The sequence below is a fragment of the Rana temporaria genome, chromosome 4, assembly GCF_905171775.1.
Source record: "Rana temporaria chromosome 4, aRanTem1.1, whole genome shotgun sequence".
NCBI classification, from domain to species: domain Eukaryota; kingdom Metazoa; phylum Chordata; class Amphibia; order Anura; family Ranidae; genus Rana; species Rana temporaria.
The window spans coordinates 380,764,533-380,790,463 of record NC_053492.1 but is presented as its reverse complement, the minus strand read 5'-3'; the positions used below and the strand labels follow the sequence as shown (position 1 = coordinate 380,790,463).

Here is a 25,931-nt window from a genome sequence, read left to right as displayed (position 1 = left end):
CAGGAATGCGTCAGCGAGTCCTCGCTTGGACGGGTAAGTACAGTCCCTCCTGCTTCGGTGGGTTGGTACAGCTGGGCATTCCTGGGGTTCGGGGGTCCCTTCCCCTTACTTCCCTGCTCCTTTCCCTTGCTGCATTGCTAACATTGCCGCTGTCAGGGGGGAGGGGGCCTTCCTGAGGGGACTGTGTTATCTGGCCTGTGCTTTTTCTTTTTTGTATTGGGCTTTCCTGTGAGGTAAAAAGCCCTGTGATGAGCACAGATGTTTATGATTATACTTCAGCAGACGCTGACTGATTGGTGACACCTGTAACGGTTTTGCTTTTTATGCTGTATCTGTGTCTTATCCTTAAATAAAACAGCCCTAGGAGGCTTTTCCTGTTTAAACACAGGTCCCTGCAAAAGTTACCTCACGGTTCTTTTCCTCTCACAGACAGCACTGGGCAGTCTCCTCCTGAGGGAGTCCCCTGGTTACCCCTGGTCAGCGCAGCAAGTGGGTGAGAGGCCCTGAATAGGGCTCTAGGAGCTTTTGTCTATTTGTATGGACAGGTGTGCATATTATAATACACACTATATGTAAATATTGGAGTCAGTATCTGGGTCCTTCCCCACATGCTGGTGGTGGCAGCAGGTGTTAGCACCTGTGATTCCCACAGAGTTTTTATTGTTAGTCCTGGACACAGTTTGTGCCAGGGTGGGGGTGGACTGCGGGCGGGCGGTAAAAGAGTGCCCCCTTCCCCCGTTATCCCCTGGGGAATGCTCTGTTATGGAGCCATGGACTAGGTACCTAGTTAAAAAAAAAAAAAAAAAAAGGCAGAATAAGGCATTTATGGGTGCGCTTTTTACTGCTGCAAGGGACTCTCCTAAGCTGCATAGTGCAGCTGGGTTTCCGCTGAGGGCTCGGTCTTTTTTGGATCACACAAATCAGACCGCTGTGTAGGTTTTTTCCTTCTGTGCCCTTCTTTGATAATTTCTGAGATGCGGAATGAGAAAAGCCACTGAGGGCTTTTGTAGTCCCTCACCGCCTGGCGGGAACCCCCGCTTGTATGGATCTGACTGATAGAAGATCCGAAGTACTGACCCGTTCCATGTTTACCATGCTGGGGTCTGGCTTGCGGCCTATTGTGGCCACTACACTGGGGTCTCAGTGGTCGCTGGCGCTATTTTTTTGGGAGATTTTTCAATTACATTGAAAACTCCCATTGGCGCCCATTTTGTCGTAGCCACGCTATGGCGCAGCTTACATTGTGCTGGCCTTTTTCCTGTGGCCGCGTTCTGAACGCTCGGCGGCCATCTTGGAGTAGTCCTGACCCCCTAGTGCTGTATACAACTCAGAGTGAGCATTTTGCACCAGACAGTGGAGGAGCACCGACTCTCTCCTGAGGTTATTAGCCTAGCGGACCAGCTGGTCCAGGGCCTCATATAGGTCTGTGATGCTTCATTGAATGCTGCGCCCTTGTTATCCAGGGCGTCTGTTTCAGAATGGTTTTATGCACACGGTGGTGTAGTGCTTAACTCCATTACTTGGCAGCAAAAGAGTCATTGGTTCGAATCTGCACACTGACGCCAATCTGCACACTGACGCCAATCTGCCTGGAGCTTGCATTGTCGCTCCCTGTGTCTGTGTGGGTTTCCTCCGGGTACTCCGGTTTCCTCCAAAGACATGTGTGCATACACCTACATAATATACATACACACTATGTGTGTGTATTATTTAGGGGCAACCCTCCCAGGCCGTCAAAGGCCCAGCTGGGGGACTAATCTGTCCCTGGGTGCATAAGCCGATCACGCCGGCACCCAAATCCTGCCAATGTATATAGCCTTCCCTCCCTGTCTCTAGGTGGGAGGGGCGGCTTGCAGGTTCACAATTCAGTGAAACCTCCCTGCTCTCCGACTAGTGGGTCTGCGAGGTGGTCTCTTCGGAGTACTAGATAGGGTTTCCTCCTATCCACAGAACAAAGTTCTGTCCTTGTGTCTTCCCCTCCCGGCACGTCGGTCTGCCTTGGGCAGTGTGGGATTTGCTAAGCTGCAAGGTAATTTTACCTTTCCTGCAGGACGAGAGTTTTGGGGTTTTCTATGGGCCTCAGGCCCTAAATACCTTTGTGAACGTCGGGTAGTTCCGCATGGAATCCATTTGTTCGGTGGTAGCTGCGCTTCATCCGGGGGATGTCCTGACGTCCTCGGACATCAGGGACGCATACATGCATGTCCCGTTTTGCACATGTCACAGTGTTTTTTTCTGTGCTTCGTGATGAGAGAAGGGTCTCTGTCAGCCTGTGGCCCTCCCTTTTGATCTGGCGTCAGCACCATGGGTTTTCAGCTAGGAGCTCGCACTTATTTGAATTTTGTTGGGACAGCGAGGCTTTGCCTCATTGGCTACTTTGACGACTTTCTTCTGAGAGCAGCTTCTGTCTCCGACCTAGTGGATGGGTTATTCCCATTCAGACCCTCCGAAGATTCGGGTGGATGTTAAACGTTTAGGCCAGAAAGTGTAGCTCAGTGGCAGCAAGCCTGCCCTACATGTGTGCGACCCAGGGTTCAAATTATGGGCATGCTAGGTTCCGACTCAGCGTTGGAGTATCTAGTGTTGATCCAGACTCCTCAGTGGCAAAGGTCCTTCTTCCCCTGGAGAAATTGCAGACTCTTCAGTCTGCGGAGAAGGTATTGGCATCACGCAATCGGTCTTCTCTCCGGGCGCCTGCTGGTTCAGGGTCTGTGGGTAGCCTCCTTCAAGGTGGTACTGTATGCCCAGTTCCACACCCTGGTTTTCCAGTGGAACTACTGTCCAGGTGGTAAAAATCTCTTGTCTCTGAAATCATTAGATTCCTGTGCGCCACCTAGTCAGAGTCTCTCTGAGTTGGTGACAGAGATTCCCGACTCTTCGGTCCGGGAAGTTGTTCCTTCCTTCCAGTGGTCGGTGTTTACGACGAATGCCAGCTCACGGGTTGTGAACCTGGAGGTTCACAAAACTGGGGGGTCCAGTCGGCCCTGAGTCGCTGGACTTGCGTGGACCTATGACCACACCTCCTTGAATGTGTCTGGTCTCGGTAGCTACCCAGGGTCGGGCCTGGCTAGTGCCTGGTGGAAGACCGCCTGGGAATACCAGGTGCTGTCTACTGTTCATTGTCCCACTATTTTAGGCGATCAGGCTATGCTTCTCCTTGTGGTCGACCAATCTGGTTTCAGCCGGACAACGCCACGGCCGTGGCTTCAGTCTACCATCAGGTATGCCGGCAGGCAGACTACTGGAGTCGCCAGATGCTGGACCAGGGCGACTGGTCTTTGTGCTTGGGGTGTTTCGGCTCCCTTGCAGGAGGTGAGCCTCACATGGCATGGATCTCCTGGCAGCTTGTCTCCGCCGCAAGGGTGTCAGTTAGTGGCCAGGTCTAGTGATCTTGTACAGACGCGTCAGTCGCGCTGGTGGCCCTGTGTTGTCTGTATCGGTGATTTTTTGCCATTCCTCCATGGTAGTTGCTTCCTCGGCCGCTCCACAGAGTGGATGCTGAGGAGATCCCGATGATTCTAATCGCTCCAGATTAATCTCGGCGTCCTTGGTACGCTGATATCGGGCGCCTGGTAGCGGAGGCACCCTGGCGATTGCCAGGGCAGGAGGTTCCTGTCTCAAGGTCCCATACTTCCTCCTGTTGTACAGTCACTGACTTGCTTAACATGGTTATTGGAAGCCAGACTTTAGGTGACCAGGGTCTGTCTGACTCGGTCATCTCAACAGGGCACCGTAGTCTTCTTCCGGAGGATCTACCGTCGCACCTCTCTTGGTGCGAAGGGATGGAGTGACGTCCACGGGCGTACTTTCAATGTCCAGGGTCCTGCTGTTTTTAAAGCTTGGATTGGATCTAAAAATTGCTTAAAGCACCGTTTGGGGGCAGATTTCAGCCTTGGCTGTGTTCTTTTAGTGGCCTTTTTGCGGCCCGTTCCCTGGTGGGTCCCCTTTTTTTGTGTGCAAGGGGTTTGTCATATACTTTCCCCTCTTGGCCCATCTCTTCCCCCATGAGTTTTGACTCTGGTGCTCTCGGTTCTTCAGGAACCTTCCTTTTGGAAACATCAGAGAGATTTTCTCTTGACACTATCTCAGAAGGTGGCCCCTTTAGTGGCCTTTACCTCTGTTAGAGGGGTTTCTGAGTTGGCGGTCTTGTCTTGCAAGCCGCCATGCTTGATTCCCCATAAGGATTAGGTGATGGTGCGCCCGCGACCTTCCCTTCTTCCGAAGGAGGTTTCGGCCTTTCATACTTTAGGCGTGGTACGCGCTTTGCGGGTATACCAGCCTACTACGGCTCCATTTCAGAGCTTCTGACTCTCTTTTGTGTCGGTGTCTGGTCCACAAAAGGGCCTGGCGGTCTCGTCGACCACCATTTCTCGGTGGATCGGTCAGGCCGTCATACAGGCCTATGCTCCTAAGGGCGGGCCCCCCTTTCCGGTCACGGCACTTTCGACCAGGGCAATTGGTGCTTCCTGGGTTTTTTTTTTATTTTTATTTTTTCGACATTATGCGTCGGTCTCACAGGTGTGCGAGGCGGCGATTTGCTTGTCCGTTCACGCTTTTTCCAGAATTTACATGGTTGCTGTGAGTGCATCTTATGATGTTTTTTTCAGCCGCTAGTTTTTGCCGGCGGCTGTTTAAAGTTGCACCTCCTCCGTTGAGGAGCTCTGCTTGTTTTGGGGTGAAGTTAAAATTGTTTTTACTGATATATTTCCCACCCCTCGTTTTTTGACACTGCTTGGGGACGTCCCACTTGTCAAGATTTAAGGAGCTGTGTCCGTCCATGGACGATAAGAGAAAATAGGATTTTTTGTACTCACCGTAAAATCCTTTTCTCTGAAGTCCATGGACGGACACAGCTCCCACCCCTCCTTTTTAGGTTTGTACTGCTTGTTACGAACTGAGGCTGCAAGCTGCAGTGAGGAGGGTTATGTCTGGAGGGACCGCCCCCTGGGCGGGGCTGTTCAACTCTGTTAATGTAACATGTATTTAACTATTTAACATGTTTCTGCCTAGTCCTCTCCTGTAAACAGGGAACATAACCCACTTGTCAAGATTTAAGGAGCTGTGTCCGTCCATGGACTTCAGAGAAAAGGATTTTACGGTGAGTACAAAAAATCCTATTTTTTTTTTTGTTTTGTTTTGTTTTTTCTGGAGCTCAGCTATAAAATATATGTAGCCCCCCATTACTAAAAAATTACATCAGCTTTAAAATGTTTAGGCTCGATTCCAGGTATGGTTTGTATTGTATAGTTGCGTTTGGTTTAGCTTGGACCAAAATAAGTATACATATTTTATACCAGTGGGATTGCTTTGAAAACAAAGAATTACTGTAGTGGTGACCGTGATTGCTAAAGTCTTCTTGTTCCTGTGCTGAGCAGCTGCCCTGCTGCAAAGTATCCACAGAGGGTTGATTGCTTGGCACAAATGCCTTGCATTTTTCTAAATGAATGCAAAGTGCTTTATAAATGAATGAGGTGGAGTGGCAGTGATGTCACAGGACTCAGAAGTCCACAGCAACTACTACAGTGATTCTCCGCTTCCACAGCGGTCCCACAGGTATGGAATATGTATGTATGCATTGCAACAAAAAAGAGTTCACTATGCAGCATTCACCAATATTTATACAAGGGCATCTTAAACATTTGCTGACCACTGTGTGTGTGTGTGTGTGTGTGTGTGTGTGTGTGTGTGTGTGTGTGTGTGTGTGTGTATGTGTGTATATATATATATACACACAACCTGTCAGAAAGGGATTATATCAAGATCATGGCTGCAACTAGTGATGGGCTGTCTAGTAAATATGATCCGGGTGTAACCAGAAGGGCCACTGCCGCTTGCAGTGGTTCCCGGACTCTCTCGTTCCTCCGGGGAGTCTTGGGCCATGGTAAATGGCTAGGATTGCTTCACATAAATTAGATGGAGGATCATTTGTTCCCCCATCTCCTTTGTGAGTAATGCAGCAAGAAGCAACAATAGTTATGTCGCTTCCATATTCAGATCTGTCATTCCTTGGCTGTTACAGCCAGTGAAGCGGCTAACTGAGCACGATCTGTGCTTGTTTAACTGCTTTAAAGGGCAGAGGAGGCACTGGAGGTCTAATAGACCCTTGATGTTTCCATAAATAGTACCTGTCACCAGCCCAAAGCTATTATATAGGGGACTTGTTGGCCCCCTTACGATACTAATAATGTTAATTTAAATAAAAATGTAAAAAAATACATTTAAAAATGTAAAAAACAATGTAAAGTATATTGGGTTTGTGTGCACTAAAATTCATTTTTGATTTTTTTTTTTGTTTCTGAAAATTTTAATTTAAGCGGAGTGAAGCCGCACTCATTGTGAACATAGGTTAAGGGGGTTATTTACTAAAGGCAAATCTTCTTTGCAAAGTGCACTTGAAATTGCATTTTTGTTTTTTTTTTTGTTTCTGAAAATTTTAATTTAAGCGAAGTGAAGCCGCACTCATTGTGCAAAGTGCACTTGAAATTGCACTGGAAGTGACGTCACTGTAGATCCGAGGGGGACATGCAAGGAAACAAAAAAACGTAATTTTATCTTGATTGGATGATAAAATCAGCAGAGCTTCCCCTCATTACAGATCTACCCCTCAGATTTACAGCGACTGCACTTCCAAGTGCAATTTCAAGTAGTAGTAGTGCAAAGTGGATTTGCCTTTCGTAAATAACCCCCTAATTGTCTGTGCCAATGCACATTGTACAGGCTTGTTCTACTGTTGTCAACATCAGAAAACCTTTCTTGAGAAATGTCATGCAGACGTCGCTGGAGCACATGCATATGCATATAGACAGAAAGTGGCTGGAAGAGTTTAACAGCACAAAGTATAAAAAAGGAGAAATATAGTATTGTAAAAAAAATCTTTATGGTTCACTTCAATTAGTATTTTCATCTACTTTTATTGTATTTAATTGCTGTGGGTTCCTGCACTCTGTAGTGAATATTACCGATACTTTGCACTTCCTCATGAAATACGTCATAATCACTGATAGTTTTACAAGTATCCATGTATTACTGAGGCCAGACAAAATTCTGGTTATTTGTGGTTGGTTAACCACTTAAGAACCGGACCAAAATGCAGCTAAAGGACCTTGCCCCTTTTTGCGATTCGGCACGGCGTTGCTTTAACTGACAATTGCGCGGTCGTGCGACGTGGCTCCCAAACAAAATTGGCGTCCTTTTTTTCCCCACAAATAGAGCTTTCTTTTGGTGGTATTTGATCACCTCTGCGTTTTTTTTTTTTTTTGCGCTATAAACAAAAATAGAGCGACAATTTTGAAAAAAATTCAATATTTTTTTACTTTTTGCTATAATATCCCCCAAAAATATATATACATTTTTTTTTTCCCTCAGTTTAGGCCGATACGTATTCTTCTACCTATTTTTGGTAAAAAAATTTGCAATAAGCGTTTATCGGTTGGTTTGCGCAAAATTTATAGCGTTTACAAAATAGGGGATAGTTTTATTGCATTTTTATTATTTTTTTTTTTTATTTTTTACTACTAATGGCGGCGATCAGCGATTTTTTTTTTTTTATTTTTTTTTTATTTATTTTTTTACTACGACATTATGGCGGACACATCGGACAATTTTGACACATTTTTGGGACCATTGTCATTTTCACAGCAAAAAATGCATTTAAAATGCATTGTTTATTTTGAAAATGACAATTGCAGTTTGGGAGTTAACCACCGGGGGCGCTGATGGGGTTATGTGTGACCTGAAGTGTGTTTACAACTGTAGGGGGTGTGGCTGTAGGTGTGGCATCATCGATTGTGTATCCCTGTAAAAGGGATGACATGATCGATGCTGCCGCCACAGTGAAGAACGGGGAAGCCGTGTTTTACACACGGCTCTCCCCGTTCTTCAGCTCCGGGGACCGATCGCGGGACTCTAGCGGCGATCGGGTCCGCGAGTCCCGGTCACGGAGCTACCCACGGCTGGGTACTAGTACAGGACGTACCTGTACGTACATGTGCCCAGCCGTGCCATTCTGCCGACGTATATGTGCAGGAGGCGGTCCTTAAGTGGTTAAATATAATGAATTTTAAATGTCATGTGAACTGTTTAATGCGCTCTAAAAAATATTTAAACTTAGCAGTTTCCTTTTTAAAGTTTTTTGTTTTTTTTCTACTGAATACAGAGTTTGTCAGTGATGGCTTTCTTAGCTAACATTGGATACATTAATGTTTTCTTAAGGCATGATTTGGAAAATGCATGTATAATTATATTTAATTCAGGTGAACCATCCATTTGTCTATAGGGAAGAGGCAGAGGAAGAACTTGCTGAGAAACTGGCACAAATTGAATCCCAGTATACAGAGTATTGCCAGTCTTTAATACAACAGCATCTAAATGAAAACGATGAACTCTTGCAAAAACTTGAGCTGGAAAAGAAGGCCTTAATACAAGATCACATGGATGAGATTAACCGATGGCAAGAAAAAGAGAGGGCGCAATGGAAAGGCGATCAGATGAACCCGGTCGAGAAACCAAGTGAGGAACAAGCTGGTATTTGTAAAACTTTCGCTATTGAGAAGGAAATTCTAGAAAGAAACTACAGAGATCACATTAATAGGCTTAACCATGAAATCGAGGGTTTGAATGCACTTGTGCTAAAAGCCAAGAGTTCTAACCTAATCAAGAAAGAGAAGCAGTCTTTAGTAAACAGACTCGGTGATCATTGTACAAAGGGGAACGAAGGACCACATTTATTTTCTCTACAGGAAGAAAGTACAGAGCCAGAGCATCAAATGATGGACAATACAAATAAGCAACATAATGAAAATGTCTGGCATCAAAGTGATTCTGCACCTTTACATGTACAGCACAGGCTGGTCTTGTCTGCCGTAGAAGTGTTGAAAGGAGAACAGTCCTTAAAACAAGCACAGGAGCATGTACTGATGATTCTGCAAGAGATGGTGCGCTTGGTAGCTTCCTTGAGAGCACAGCTGCATAAAGAAACAAAGGCTCAAGAGACTCTTGTTGTGCATCAGAAAGGATATGGTGAAGACCAAATACATCTTAGTAACCAATTTAAAAAAAGAGAAGACGAATGCATGTTGGCTAAGGACAAATCAAAAGACCTGACCTTTCAGTTGCTTGAAGGCGAATCTCCTGTCAAAAACCTGGAATCGGCACTTCAGATGCTTGGCAGAGAGGAAGAAGAACTGGAGAAACAGGTGGCAGTGTTAGCAGGCCATATTGGCTTGGAGTACAAGCTTATGAGAAACAAAATACAAGAGCAAGGTGGGGATTGCGCACCTAAAAATGAGTGCCGTTATCTTATCGCAAATGTCAAAGAGCTTGTTGATGACAATCCCTCGTTATGCCAGCAGCTGTTAAGCAAGGACGACATATTAAACCTCCTACTCGGCCATCTCAGAAAAGCAATGAGTCAGTGCCAACAGCTAGAACAGCTAACGGCCAAACAAATCCAGGAATCCACCGACCAGCTTGAAAGAGAGAAGGACTATGTCAAAGGCAGGCTGTTTCAGCTAGAAGACTTGGTACGGAGGCTAGAGCAAGAAACTATTTCAAACCAGGATGACAGGTTAGATGATGGATTTTTTTCCATTTAAACTGCACTGAATGAGCACCTAACACAATACTAATCCCTCCACTGACTCTTTGATTATGGGAAACTTTCTAGGCTGTCCAAGCTTGCTCAACGCCTTATAAATGTTTGTAAGATCCCTATTTTTTTTTTCCAGGTTACTAATCAAGACAATTTGCAGGGTATTTTTTCACTGTTCATTGGGGACATTTATGAAAACAAAGTAAAAAGGGACAATGTTTCTAAAAACTTTCATCGTCAAAATTGTATAATGTTCATGTTTTTACCTTTTTTATTTTTCCATGTTCATAAATTTCCCCTTTAAACATTTACCATTAACAGTATATCATTTTTATACTGTAGGGGGCACTCTCTTCTTTCCTTTTATGTTATATACACTCTACGTATTCTTTGCTCACACTAACAAAACAGAATTTCAGCCTTAAATTACAAATAGCGGCACAAACAAAAGTATCTCTGTGTTTCACTTTGCTATGCAATCTGTCAAAAATGAAAATGTCAAAGGATGCTGTTCACTGAACATTGTTTGGTTAACTATTCATGTCTTAAGCACTGCTTTTATTGAAGTCCCTTTCTTTTAGTTATTTAGGACAGCGTAATGCATTTTAAAAGATAGAACCTCACTATTTATATTAGTGGTCTACAATCTGGAGCTGTTGAGCCACATGTGGTTGCCTTCTTCTTTTTGCTGCAGCTCATGTTTTCCAGTTAGCATGTTCATTGTACCAACCTTGTGGCCCCACTTGACTATATTACTCTACAGTCCGTTTTACTTTTGTAACATCTCATACATCGTACCTGCTGTCATCCTAATGCAGGGGTCTCCAAACTTTTCAAATAAAGGGCCAGTTTACTGTCTTTTAGACTTTAAATTGGATTGTGGCCAGTGAGGGTAGAAAATGTCCCAACATCAATCAACTCCAAAGACATGCTGGTAGGTTAATTGGCTTCTGCCTACAATTGGCCCTAGTATATGAATGTGAGTTAGGGACCTTAGATTGTAAGCTCCTTGAGGGTAGGGACTGATGTGAATGTACATTGTATATGCAAAGCGCTGCATAAATTGATGACGCTATATAAGTACATACATAAATAATAATAATCAGTGAAAACAAACATGGCCTCAGGGTTGGTCATCAGGAGGAAGGGTAGTGCCACATCATTGGTATTAGTGGCAGAAATAGTACCCCATCATTGGGATTAGTAGAATAAATAGTGCCCTATTGTTGGTATCAGTGGGAGGAATAGTGCCCAAAGTGCCGGTAAAAGGCTAGCAAAGGGTCAAAGTTTGGAGACACCTGTCCTAATGTTAGTGTATGTTGGCGGTCATTGAAACATTGCAAGCAGCATACTGCATTATGACTGTGCTGCTATGCAGTTTTCTGTTGTAAAAACACTCATCGTAATGTAAACGATGTTACCGTTCGACATGAGCCAAGCAGAGACTTTATTAATCAAGTCTTCAAGCAATTTAATATAATTTGTTATGCTTTTTTTTTCATTAAATTGTTTAGATCTATTTTGGTTAATTATGATTAATATCTTAAATGTGGCTCATGAGCTTACAAGGTTTGGAACCTGTGGCTTAAGTTCATAAAGTTAACATGTATCAGCCAAAGATCTGAGTTCAAAATGGACAGCTACGTTCTTTAGATCTTCCTCCAAAATGTATATTGGCATGAATAGAATTTGTGTGCCATTATTTAACAGTGCAGTTAATGCTTGTGTGACGAGTGAATGTATATACTTATGACTGTGGTCTTTTGTGCAGGTGCTGAATATTCTACAATAGTTGACATACTGGCATAACTTGCCAGTATTGTTGCTGTCATAGCTCATATTGGACCTGTTTTTTGTCTGTGTCTTAAATAAGAACAGTGTGCTGTCCTCACAGTTCAGTTTATTTTGATTCTATTCTGAAAGTTTTAATCTGATTAGCAGCTATGAACAAAGTAAACTGGGTACCAATAAGTAAATGACCTATATTTTTGGGGAAATGGTTGTAAGGTTTTTTGCAGAGGTTTGTTTTTGTCATACAAGACCTTAATCAAACAGGTTATTAGAATCACTGATCATGTAGGGGGGAATTGAATGGAATTGGCTGTGTCATGTGAGTACCTACAGAGAATATACAGTAAGAATGTAGTGTGTTTGTGGGTGTGTAGCCAATGAATAAATATGCGATTCAGTATGACATCCATGTAAAATTGAAAGACTATTGAAATTGTATTTAAAAAAGGATAAAAAAAAGTATATAGCCAAACCACTACACTGTTGTTATTAGCATAAATAATTGCAAAACATCACACTCAAAGCTGAAAAAAATAAAAATAAATTGTATCCCTCTACCATATGTTAAAATTTAAATTTTTAACATATGGTAGAGGGGCAAATTGTGTTTGTTTTTTTCAGCTTTGAGCGTGATTTATTTTGTCCCCTGAAAATCAAAAGACCGGATTTTGTTGAAGGTGTCTTTTTCAAGGAAGTATAGAGGCTGCTTCTGCTGTCCTCTTCTGAAAATCCTCATTACCTGGTTGTGATGATGATCCACCAAGCTTCAGTTTTCCTAAATTAGTAATCTGGAACAATTATGTAAGGTGGGGTTGAATCTGCATACTTTTCCAGGTCAGTGTCTAAATATTAAAAATAGTCAGGAAGCTATCATCTTCAGAAGGTCAGTAATGGCAGACCTTTAAAATTAGACCTGATCGGTTTTGATGGATTTTTAGCTCATACAGTATATGAGATGCTCATGGATTGTATTACCCTTTCTTTTACAGGAACATTCTGGTAGCTGTGTCCTATAAAAGACTTTCAGAGAAATTGTCAACATTGCAGCATGTGGGCTCCTTTTGCAGACACGGTTATTTTGGTAGAGGCAGGACTTTGCTTCCTCATGTCAGAGCCTCCATCAAGGAGATCAATGGACGGCACAGTAGTGACATCCACAAATCTCACTCCTCATCCCTTGGGACTAGAAGTCAGAGGCATATACAGTGCCTTGAAAAAGTATTCATACCCCTTGAAATTTTCCACATGTTGCAACAAAAATTGTAAATGGATTTTATTGTGCTTTTAGGTGATAGACCAACACAAAGTGGCACATAATTGTGTAGTTGAAGGAAAATAACTGGTTTTAATTTTTTTTTTTTTTACAAATAAATATCTGAAAACTGTTATGTGCATTTGTATTCAGCCCCCCCTGAGTCAATACTTTGTAGCACTACCTTTCGGTGCAATTACAGCTGCAAGTTGTTTTGGGGTATGTCTGCACATCTATATAAGTGACATTTTTGCCCATTATTCTTTTCAAAATAGCTAAAGCTCTGTCAGATTGGATGAATAGCCTCTGTGAACAGCACTTTTCAAGTTTTGCCATAGATTCTCAGATGGATTTAGGTCTGGACTTTGACTGTGCCATTCTAACGCATGAATATGTTTTGATCTAAACAGGTATTAGGTGAACCTCTGCGCCAGTCTCAAGTTTTTTGCAAACTCAAACAGGTTTTCTTCTTAGATTGACCTGTATTTGGCTCAATCCATCTTCCTATCAACTCTGACCAGCTTCCTTGTCCCTGCTGAAGAAAAGCATTCCCACAACATGAGGCTGCACGCACCATGTTTCACGGTGGGGATGGTGTGTTCAGGGTGATGTGAAGTGTTAGTTTTCCACCACACATAGCGTTTTGCCTTTAGGCAAAAAAAGTTCAGTTTTGGTCCCATCTGACCAGAGCACCTTCTTCCACATGTTTGCGGTGTCCCCCATATGGCTTATCGAAAACTGCAAATGGGACTTCTTATTGCTTTTTTCTTGCCACTCTTCCATAAAGGCCAGGTTTGTGGAGTGCACGACTAATAGTTGTCCTGTGGGCAGATTCTCCCATCTGAGCTGTGGATCTCTGCAGCTCCTCCAGGGTTACAATGGACTTCTTGGTTGCTTCTCTGATTAATGCTTTCCTTGCCCGGCCTGTCTTGGTAGGCTTGCGGTTGCACCATTCTTTTTATATATTAGGATGGTGGATTTAACAGTGCTCTGTGACATGTTCAAAGATTGGCATATTTTTTTATAACCTATCCCTCCTTTATACTTCGCCACAACTTTATCCCTGACCTGTCTGGTGTATTTTTTGGCCTTCTTGATGCTGTTTGTTTACTGAGGTTCAGTAACAAACCTTCTGAGGGCTTCACAGAACAGCTGTATATTTACCAAGATTAAATTACACACAAGTGGACTCTATTTACCAATTCGATTTTAGTTAGGGCTATCGGAGTGTAAAGGGGGCTGAATACAAATGCATGCCACACTTTTTAGATATTTATTAGTAAACAAAAAAAAAAATTGAAAATCAATTATCATTTGCCTTCCACTTCACAATTGTGTGCCACTTTGTGTTAGTCTATCACATAAAATCCCAATAAAAGACATTTATGTTTTGGTTGTAACATGACAAAATGTGGAAAATATAAAGGGTTATGAATATTTTTTCAAGGCACTGTAGTGTTATAGGTCTCAAACTACAGACAACTATGATACTGTAGGTACAAGAGTGCCTAGGCACCTTCACTTACCAGTATGTCCACTGTTGTTTTTCAGGAGGAATTAAAATTGCATTTATTATTTTTAAATGTTCTCTATACAATAACAAAACTTTACTTTTATGAGTTTGGGCCCACTGTAATTATTGATTAATATTACACTTTCTCTGCATATCTAGTAATGATAATGTTTGTTTTGCTTTGTCTTTGCACAGGATGGAGCTGACTAGACTTTCTGAAGATAATGCATTTCTCAGGAACAAGGCTGAGCGGCTCCAACAAGATATCATTCATTTGGATGACTCCAACAAGAAATACAGGTTAACTCCATATTTCTATGGCATTTATTTCAGGGTAATACAAATGGGCAGTAACCTCTGAACCCCTAACAAACAACCAATTTATTGCTGTAACCACATACAGCAGACAAAAATCTTTGTTGCCATGCTAGGCTTGTTTTTCAAGCCTATTACTAAAGCAGGCCATACACGGTCGGATTTCGAACAAATTCTCTTTTCAAAATCAGAAAGTTAGTTTTTTTGTGTGATCCGATGATGCCACCATTGATTTTTGAAATTCGACCGACCAAGCCTTCATGTTGCTACAGAAAAAAAAATTCGTGACCGGGAATGTTCTTTTCTCACCGTGAATTTTCTTTTCTTGCACATTTTTTTTCTATTACATTTCTGGTACAAATCTCCCATCATTGATTAGAAAATTGTTCGTTCCGATTTCTTAAATTTGATTGCCGCACAAAAATCAGCTGTATCAAAGAAATATCGTACAAATTTCGCACCGTTAGTGGGCTACTAACGGTGCGAAATTTGTACGAAAATTCTTTTATACGATTTTCGAAAGAAAATGCTTTCGAAATTCGAACTGTGTATGGCCAGCTTTAGTTGTTGATTTTGATAAGGAATGTAAGAAACAAATTCCTTGTAATACAGGTGGTTCTCAAAAAATTAGCATATTGTGATAAAGTTCATTATTTTCTGTAATGTACTGATAAACATTAGACTTTCATATATTTTAGATTCATTACACACAACTGAAGTAGTTCAAGCCTTTTATTGTTTTAATATTGATGATTTTGGCATACAGCTCATGAAAACCCAAAATTCATATCTCAAAAAATTAGCATATCATGAAAAGGTTCTCTAAACGAGCCCTTAACCTAATCATCTGAATCAACTAATTAACTCTAAACACCTGCAAAAGATTCCTGAGGCTTTTAAAAACTCCCAGCCTGGTTCATTACTCCAAACCGCAATCATGGGTAAGACTGCCGACCTGACTGCTGTCCAGAAGGCCATCATTGACACCCTCAAGCAAGAGGGTAAGACACAGAAAGAAATTTCTGAACGAATAGGCTGTTCCCAGAGTGCTGTATCAAGGCACCTCAGTGGGAAGTCTGTGGGAAGGAAAAAGTGTGGCAGAAAACGCTGCACAACGAGAAGAGGTGACCGGACCCTGAGGAAGATTGTGGAGAAGGACCGATTCCAGACCTTGGGGGACTTGCGGAAGCAGTGGACTGAGTCTGGAGTAGAAACATCCAGAGCCACCGTGTACAGGCGTGTGCAGGAAATGGGCTACAGGTGCCGCATTCCCCAGGTCAAGCCACTTTTGAACCAGAAACAGCGGCAGAAGCGCCTGACCTGGGCTACAGAGAAGCAACACTCGACTGTTGCTCAGTGGTCCAAAGTACTTTTTTCGGATGAAAGCAAATTTTGCATGTCATTCGGTAATCAAGGTGCCAGAGTCTGGAGGAAGACTGGGGAGAGGGAAATGCCAAAATGCCTGAAGTCCAGTGTCAAGTACCCGCAGTCAGTGATGGTCTGCCATGTCAGCTGCTGGTGTTGGTCCACTGTGTTTTATCAAGGGCAGGGTGAATGCAGCTAGCTATCAGGAGATTTTGGAGCACTTCATGCTTCCATCTGCTGAAAAGCTTTATGGAGATGAAGATTTCATTTTTCAGCACGACCTGGCACCTGCTCACAGTGCCAAAACCACTGGTAAATGGTTTACTGACCATGGTATTACTGTGCTCAATTGGCCTGCCAACTCTCCTGACCTGAACCCCATAGAGAATCTGTGGGATATTGGGAAGAGAAAGTTGAGAGACGCAAGACCCAACACTCTGGATGAGCTTAAGGCCGCTACCGAAGCATCCTGGGCCTCCATAACACCTCAGCAGTGCCACAGGCTGATTGCCTCCATGCCACGCCGCATTGAAGCAGTCATTTCTGCAAAAGGATTCCCGACCAAGTATTGAGTGCATAACTCATAATTATTTGAAGGTTGACTTTTTTTAAATTAAGAACACTTTTCTTTTATTGGTCGGATGAAATATGCTAATTTTTTGAGATAGGAATTTGGGGTTTTCATGAGCTGTATGCCAAAATCATCAATATTAAAACAATAAAAAGGCTTGAACTACTTCAGTTGTGTGTAATGAATCTAAAATATATGAAAGTCTAATGTTTATCAGTACATTACAGAAAATAATGAACTTTATCACAATATGCAAATTTTTTGAGAACCACCTGTATATAGTATCTCACAAAAGAGAGTACACCCCTCACACTTTTGTAAATATTATTTTAATATAATTTCCCCTTTTAGTGATACTTACAAGGTTAGGCCCCCTTTACACTAAAACATACCTTTTGCAGTGTGATAAAAACCTCATGGAAATTATTCCCCTTTAAACGGTTTGTTTACATTGCTGCGCTTTTAATGTGCTGCATTTTGAAAAGTCCTGAATCTTTGTTGCACCTTCTATTGTAAATCGGTGGGAATGCATCAAGAGCGCACTGCATCTTTAATTTTGAGTCACGTGTTTATGTTTCACCAGTGCATGCTGAGAGTCAGGAAATCAAAGTGCCCCAAAGATGCATTCCACATTTTTTAACACACCAGTGTGAAAGGGCCATGGTGTTCCCTGCACAACAATACCCTGGATTACTCATTAATATTTCATTCATATTTGATCTATTGTCCTTTGCTGAAGATGTTAATACTGCTGATATTGATTGTGTTTTATTTTCTTCACCTAGAACTCAGGTTGAGGAGTTAAGGAAAGAAACAGAGTACCTGCATTCCGAACTTAAACAACTAAGCAAACAGGTAAAGAACACAAGCTAATTATCGGTTACAAAATTGTAATACGTTCACTTAAAATGTATTTTGTCAGTATATTTTTTGGAGGACACAGCAGAACACTATGTTATACAGTATATGCCCTGCAACTACAAGGATTGACACTCTGGAATTAAAAGCAGCAGGGTTTGCTCCTGCCTCTGAGCTACATTCTTTTCTGTACAGAAAGTGATGGATATGTTTTAGTTTTCACACTTTCATTTTTTCTCAATTCAAATTATTTGTTATTCCACCCCAGCATCGTTGGTACATCTATTGTAAGTGGCTAAAAGAAATTGTCCTGGACTGCCGCACTCTGATAGGCGATTTATTGAAACAAAATGAACAAAGGATAAAATCCAAAGCTGTATGACATCCAAAAATTCATGCAACACTGCAATCAAAGGTAGAAAGTGGACATGGGGACAAAAAAGCGAACATGTTTCACATCATAGATAGATGCTTGGTCATAGCTGGGTTGTTTGAGGATTTAAATTGAAAACTTTGAATGCATTTGGTTTGGATGCATTCAAAGTTTTCTATTTAAATCCTTTTAGATCCTCACACAACCGAGCTATGACTAAGCATTTATCCATGATGTGAAACATGTTAGCTTTTTTGTCCCCATGTCCACTTTCTACCTTTGATTGCAGTGTTGCATGAATTTTTGAATGTCATACAGCTTTGGATTTTATCCTTTGTTCATTTTGTTTCAATAAATCGCCTATCGGAGTGCGGCAGTCAAGGACAATTTCTTTTTTCCACGGATTAGCGCAGAGTCTGCACCTGTCAGTACTACACGGCGGGAGCACAGCATAGGTCGCAGGGCTTGGAACGGTACTATTTTCCTTTCTATTGTAGGTGGCTAGTTGATTCAGTCTTGCTGGGATTGTTTTGTTTTTTTGAGGGTTTGTCATTTCCTGCTTTTCTATCTGGGATTGCTTTTGAATGAACAACCCCAGCTGTCTTCTGTGTGAACATTTGGAGAAAATGAGGAGTGTTTTTCTTTTTTCCCTGGGGTCAAAGATTTCACCCTTCTTTTTGAGCTGTTGGTTTTGCCTATAATTATTAGACCCACCATAGACAGTTCCTGCTAAACTGGCCAAAATTCTAACCTTGTATGGGCAGGCTAAATGTACCAAGTTGGTCAATCAACTTGGGTGCAACCTGCCGGATTTACTAGCAATTATTTATAGTGGCTGCTATAGCCGTTAGCAATAATCGCTGTCTTTTCCTGACGACTTCTCCTGCCCAAACCCCAATCCCCAGCCCCCGGAGAAGACAGTGTGTCAGCAGGGGGGATTCCCCTGTCAGCACTGTCTGTGTTAATGGAAGAATCATGCAAATTTATTTTCTGCAGGATTTCACAGTCAGTAACAATCTTCCTTTTCCTCGTGGGTAGACCTGGTTGAATAAACCGCTGTCTTCTAAGAGATAGAGCTCCTCATCTTTATTTTCCCTATTCCTTCCACCATTTTGTCCAAAAAACGTTTTTTACATTCATTATTTTCTATGATAAAAAATGTAATCAAACAACACCACTTGTACTGACTGTGGCAAGTGGATGAACCTGGGTACAAGTTCTTGTGAGGTATATAGAGCCAGTTGATAATCTGACATAACAACATAACTAAATAAATTGAAACACTTATTAGAAGATTAAAACAATTATTGTGTGTATATGTATATATGTGGATAACAAAAATGGGTATACAACGGGTGCACATACCCATACATGTGAGAATGGAAAATAGGGGAATTGATCAGCAACACAACGTGTCTGGTGCTTTGTTAGAACAGGACCAACTACCTGTTTGAGGTGACACAAATGAATTTAACTCATTTATAATATACTACAAAGTGAAATGTATAATAATAATAATAAGAGCTGCACATACCATAATCTAAAAAGGGCAAGGGAGGAGAGACCTGAATATGAAAAACTGATAACCCCTCCCTTATTGACACTGGTCATATCAGGGGACCTGAGACTGCCACCAGACATGGTGGCTGCAACATGAAAACCATAGGGTATAGAAGGAAGTTAGATGGAGACCCCTTCCATCTGTCCATATGAAGGAGGGCTATGGACATGTACATGTATATAAAGAGAGAGACCAGCCCAATTCCAGTTCTAGGATATTTGATTCCCAATAAGCCCAGCTTTATTTATAGAAAACCCTGTGATCTGAGTTTAGTTACCCTAGAAGAATACAAAAACCCAAAAAAAGCATCCAACGGTCAATTAAATGAATGGCCTTCATTTTTCGAACAACAGAAAGGCAATTTACGATGTGGGGTCAGAAACTGGCACATGTTGCTTTATGTGTCGTTGTAAGCAAGAGGTACTGGGAACTGGTGGCAGGCCACATCTAATCAAACAGTTCATAGACTATGGCACTTCATTTATAATTTATGGGATTAGGTGCCCATGTGGCTTGCTTTATGTTGGTCGGACCACGCGCCCACTCAGTTTCTGCATTGGGGAACAAGAGTGCAGAATCCTAAATGAGAGGAACAAGTATTCTGTCCCACGTCATTTCAAGGAAAAACACAGAGCAGACCCCACGGGCATGAGAGTCTTTGGTATTGAAGCCATCTCTGATAAACTTGGCAGAGGGAGGAGATACCAATGCTTTGTAAACGAGAATGTTTTTAGATATTCACTCTTGGTTGCCTGGCCTCAAAAGGGTTAAATGAAGATTTGGAAGTTCACAATCTGGGTCTTTATAGGCTGGTATCTCTCTTTGTATACAGGTCCATAGTCCTCCTTCATATACAATGGGGATCGAAAGTTTGGGCACCCCAGGTAAAAATTTGTATTAATGTGCACAACGAAGCCAAGGAAAGATGGAAAAATCTCCAAAAGGCATCAAATTACAGATTAGACATTCTTATAATATGTCAAAAAAGTTAGATTTTATTTCCATCATTTACACTTTCAAAATTACAGAAAACAAAAAAATGGCGTCTGCAAAAGTTTGGGCACCCTGCAGAATTTATAGCATGCACTGCCCCCTTTCCAAACCTGAGACCTGCCAGTGTCATGGATTGTTCTCAATCATCGTCTGGGAAGACCAGGTGATGTCAATCTCAAAGGTTTTAAATGCCCAGACTCATCTGACCTTGCCCCAACAATCAGCACCATGGGTTCTTCTAAGCAGTTGTCTAGAAAACTGAAACTAAACATAGTTGACGCTCACAAAGCTGGAGAAGGCTATAAGAAGATAGCAAAGCGTTTTCAGATGTCAATATCCTCTGTTCGGAATGTAATTAAGAAATGGCAGTCATCAGGAACAGTGGAAGTTAAAGCAAGATCTGGAAGTCCAAGAAAAATATCAGACAGAACAGCTCGCAGGATTGTGAGAAAAGCAATTCAAAACCCACATTTGACTGCACGATCCCTCCAGAAAGATCTGGCAGACACTGGAGCTGTGGTACACTATTCCACTATAAAGAGATACTTGTACAAATATGGTCTTCATGGAAGAGTCATCAGAAGAAAACCTCTTCTACGTCCTCAGCGTTTTAACTTTGCAAATGAACATATAGACAAGCCTGATGCATTTTGGAAACAAGTTCTGTGGACCGATGAGGTTAAAATATAACTTTTTGGCCGGAATGAGCAAAGGTACATTTGGAGAAGAAAGGGCACAGAATTTAATGAAAATAAGCTCTGTCCAACTGTTAAGCATGGGGGTGGATCAATCATGCTTTGGGGTTGTATTGCAGCCAGTGGCACAGAGAACATTTCACGAGTAGAAGGAAAAATGGATTCAATCAAATTTCAGCAAATTTTGGATGGTAACTTGATGCCATCTGTGAAAAAGCTGAAGTTAAAGAGAGGATGGCTTCTACAAATGGATAATGATCCTAAACACACCTCAAAATCCATGGGGGATTACATCAAGAAGCGTAAACTGAAGGTTTTGCCATGGCCTTCACAATCTCCTGACCTCAACATAATTGAAAATCTATGGATAGACTTTAAAAGAGCAGTGTGTGACAGACAGCCCAGAAATCTCAAAGAACTGGAAGACTTTTGTAAGGAAGAATGGGCAAAGATACCTCAAACAAGAATTTAAAGACTCTTGGCTGGCTACAAAAAGTCTACTTGCCAAAGGGGGCAGTACAAGATATTAACTCTGCAGGGTGCCCAAACTTTTGCAGACACCATTTTTTTGTTTTCTGTAATTTTAAAAGTGTAAATGATGGAAATAAAATCTAACTTTTTTTGACATATAAGAATGTCTAATCTGTAATTTGATGCCTTTCGGAGATTTTTCCATCTTTCCTTGGCTTCGTTATGCACATTAATACAAATTTTTACCTGGGGTGCCCAAACTTTCGGTCCCCACTGTAGATGGACAGATGGGAAGGGGTCTCCATCTAACTTCCTTGTTGCAGTAACCATGTTTGGTAGCAGTCTGAGGCCCCCTGATATGACCAGTGTCAATTAAGGGGACTCATCGGTTTTTCATATTCAGGCCTTTTCTTTTCCCCAATATTGTGTTTTCCCCTATTTATCATGAGCTGAACGCAAAGATCTATGACTTTTCCTATGCACACAAAAGGCCAATTTCTCTCAAATATTGTTCACAAATCTGTCTAAATCTGTGTTAGTGAGCACTTCTCCTTTGTCGAGATAATCCATCCACCTCACAAGTGTGGCGTATGAAGATGCTGATTAGACAGCATGATTATTGCATGATTAGGGTTCCCCGACTTGTTCATTCCCTGACTTGTTCATTCCCCGACTTGTTCATTCCCCGACTTAGTTGGGGTAGTCGGTACACTTTTGTGGGGGTGGGTCAGCCACGCCCTGTGACCTCTGGGAACCCACATTGTGACCTTTGACCTTTGGGGGAGGTCCCTGTTCCATTTCCTTAGTCCTAGCCATATTCTTCAATTGGAAACCCTAAGCCGAACCCTAACCCTAAGCCGAACCCTAACCCTGATATTAGGCTGGCCACAATAAAATTCCACTCTAAAATGTGCAGTTTTACTGTATTGGGGGGTCCGAAAACCAGTCAGTATCTGGTGTGATCACCATTTGCCTAACACAGTGCAGCACATCTCCTTCACATAGAGTTGATCAGGTTGTTGATTGTGGTCTGTGCAATGTTGGTCCATTCCTCTTCAATGGCTGTGCAAAGTTGCTGGTTATTGGCAGGAACTGGAACACTCTGTCATATACACCAATCCAGAGCATCCTAAACATGCTCAATGGGTGACCTGTCTGCTGAGTATGCTGGCCATGCAAGAGCTAGGATGTTTTCAGTTTCCAGGAATTGTGTACAGATCCTTGCAACATGGGGCCATGCATTATCATGCTGCAACATGAGGTGATGGTCATGAATGAATGGCACAACAATGGGCCATCTGCTATCAGCCATCTGCCATCTGCCCTGTACATCTGTGAAGAGAACACCACTCCAAAGTACCAGATGCCATAGAATGTGAGCATTTGCCCACACAAGTTGGTCACGACGACGAACTGCAGGCAGGTCGAGACCCCGATGAGGACGATGAGCATGCAGATGAGCTTCCCTGAGACGGTTTCTTACAGTTTGTGCAGAAATTCTTTGGTTATACAAACCGATTGTTTGGGTGGCTGGTCTCAGACGATTTTGGAGGTGAAGATGCTGGATGTGGAGGTTCTTGGCTGGTGTGGTTACAAGTGGTCTACGGTTGTGAGGTCGGTTGAATGTACTGCCAAATTTTCTGAAATGCCTTTGGAGACGGCTTATGGTGGAGAAATGAACACCCAATTCAAGGGCAACCGCTCTGGTGGACATTCCTGCAGTCAGCATGTCAATTGCACGCTCCCTCAAAACTTGCGACATCTGTGGCATTGTGCTGTGTGATAAAATTGCACATTTTAGAGTGGCCTTTTATTCTGCCCAGCCTAAGACACACCTGTGCAAAAATCTTTCTGTCTAATCAGCATCTTGATATGCCACGCTTGTGAGGTGGATGGATTATCACAGCAAAGGAGAAGTTCTCGCTAACACAGATTTGTGAACAATATTTGAGAGAGGCAGGCCTTTTGTGTACATAGAAAAAGGCATAGATCTTTGCGTTCAGCTCATGATAAATAGGGGCACACACAAAAGTGTTGTGTTTATAATTTTGCTCAGTATATAAATTTGTGTAATTGATATGAGGAAAAACGGGATGGACAGCCGCACTCCAGAAAAACCATAAGGTTGTCTTTATTGTAAAAAAGGATAAAAATGCACTACAAAACAAGCAGAACTCAAGGAAAACGGCTTACGCGTTTCACACTCCAATTCGTGCTTAGTCATACATGTGTGTATGTATCTTTATTTAAAAAATAGACATTTGATACATGGCACAGAATTCTTTCAGCCTTATAGCTTTTTTAGGAGGTGGCACAGCAGCTTGTTGGAAAGAAACCTCACATGGACCTGGACTAAAGGCTTGTTTATACTTGCAGTCAGATGGTAAAAATAGATGGTTGAACTATGGTTTAGCTGCCCCCTTAGGCTTAGGCTCCATGCACACGAGACGCTGGTAAATGCTGGTAAACGCGTGTTCAGAGGCAGTTGGACAGCTTTTTCAACTGCCCCTGCACATTCAATGTTATCCTATGTGTCCATGCACATAGTCACGTTTTTCAGCGTTTTTCGGCAGTTGTGTTTATCCTTGTTTTTCCAGAAGCAAAAAATAGGTTCAGACGCAAAAGTTTTCCACGTTTCAGACGCAAAACGTGGCACCGGCGGTTTTGCCGCGATTTCGTTTATAGGCGTTTTTAAAGGTGACGTATTTTTTTACATTCGAAATCTCAAAAATGATGGCAAATGATAAAAAAAAACTGTAATTGCTTGCATTGTGGACAACCCACAACTTGTGGCAGGTGACGTGACAAGTGGACAATTCACAACTTGTGGGAAGTGGACAATCCACAACTTGTGGCAGGTGTCGTGGCAAGTGGACACTCCACAACTTGTGGCCAGATGACATGGCCAGTGGACAATCCACAACTTGTGGCAAGTGGACAATCCACAACTTGTGGCCAGGTGACATGGTCAGGTGACATGGCCAGTGGACATTCCACAACTTGTGGCAGGTGACGTGGCCAGGTAATGTGGCAAGTGGACAATCCACAACTTGTGGCAGGTGATGTGGCCAGGTGACGTGGCAAGTGGACAATCCACAACTTGTGGCAGGTGATGTGGCCAGTGGACAATCCACAACTTGTGGCAGATAACGTGGCCAGGTGACGTGGCAAGTGGACACTCCACAACTTGTGGCAGGTGACGTGCCAGGTGATGTGGACAGGTGATGTGGCAGGTGACATGGCCAGGTGATGTGGCAAGTGGACAATCCACAACTTGTGGCAGGCGACGTGGAAGGTAACGTGGCCAGTGGACAATCCACAACTTGTGGCCAGTGGACAATCCACAACTTGTGGCAGGAGACATGGCCAGGTGACGTGGCAGGTGATGTGGCCTGGTGATGTGGCAGGTGATGTGGCCAGTGGACAATCCACAACTTGTGGCAGGTGACGTGGCCAGGTAATGTGCCAAGTGGACAATCCACAACTTGTGGCAGGTGATGTGGACAATCCACAACTTGTGGCAGGAGACATGGCCAGGTGACGTGGCAAATGATGTGGCCTGGTGATGTGGCAGGTGATGTGGCCAGGTGACGTGGCCAGTGGACAATCCACAACTTGTGGCCAGGTGATGTGGCAAGTGGACAATCCACAACTTGTGGCAGGTGATGTGGCTAGTGGACAATCCACAACTTGTGGCAGGTGACGTGGACAGTGTACAATCCACAACTTGTGGCCATGTGACGTGGCAAGTGGACAATCCACAACTTGTGGCAGGTGACGTGGCCAGTGGACAATCCACAACTTGTGGCCAGGTGACGTGGTAAGTGGACAATCCACAACTTGTGGCCAGGTGACGTGGCAGGTGATGTGGCCAGTGGACAATCCACAACTTGTGGCAAGTGGACAATCCACAACTTGTGGCCAGGTGACAAGGCAGGTGATGCGGGCCAGGTGACATGGCCAGGTGAAGTGGCAAGTGGACAATCCACAACTTGTGGCAGGTGATGCGGCCAGGTGACATGGCCAGGTGACGTGGCAAGTGGACAATCCACAACTTGTGGCAGGTGATGTGGTCAGGTGACGTGGCAAGTGGACAATCCACAACTTATGTGTCAGGTGATGTAGCCAGTTGACGTGGCATGTGATGTGGCCAGTGAACAATCCACAACTTGTGCCAGGTGACGTGGCCAGTGGACAATCTACAACTTGTGGCCAGGTGACGTGCCAGGTGATGTGAAAAGGTGACGTGGCAGGTGACGCGGCCAGGTGACGTGGCAAGTGTATAATCCACAACTTGTGGCAGGTGACGTGGCCAGTGGACAATCCACAACTTGTGGCAGGTGACGTGGCCAGTGGACAATCCACAACTTGTGGCAGGTGGCGTGGCCAGGTAACGTGGCAAGTGGACAATTCACAACTTGTGGCAGGTGACGTGGCAAGTGGACAATTCACAATTTGTGGCAGGTGACATGGCAAGTGGACAATCCGCAGCTTGTGGCAGATGATGTGGCAAGTGACACGCTAAATACAAGTACACTGCTGCTCTCTCAGCTGCTACTCACTCTGGTCTCACAAAATGGCTGA

At 43.0% G+C, this 25,931-nt stretch overlaps 1 protein-coding gene across 6 annotated transcripts in view; it reads left to right on the top strand.

Annotated features, from left to right (window-relative positions):
* NINL (ninein like) overlaps positions 1 to 25,931 on the top strand; it is a 240,108-nt gene that overhangs the window by 185,852 nt on the left and 28,325 nt on the right. For 4 of the 6 annotated variants that reach the window (XM_040351034.1, XM_040351035.1, XM_040351036.1 and 1 more), the window contains 3 exons: positions 8,276 to 9,565; positions 14,341 to 14,445; positions 17,182 to 17,251. In XM_040351034.1, coding sequence (XP_040206968.1) covers positions 8,276 to 9,565; positions 14,341 to 14,445; positions 17,182 to 17,251 — 1,465 coding nt within the window. The remainder of the gene's footprint in view (positions 1 to 8,275; positions 9,566 to 14,340; positions 14,446 to 17,181; positions 17,252 to 25,931) is intronic. The other 2 variants (XM_040351039.1, XM_040351038.1) reach the window with 1 other exon arrangement.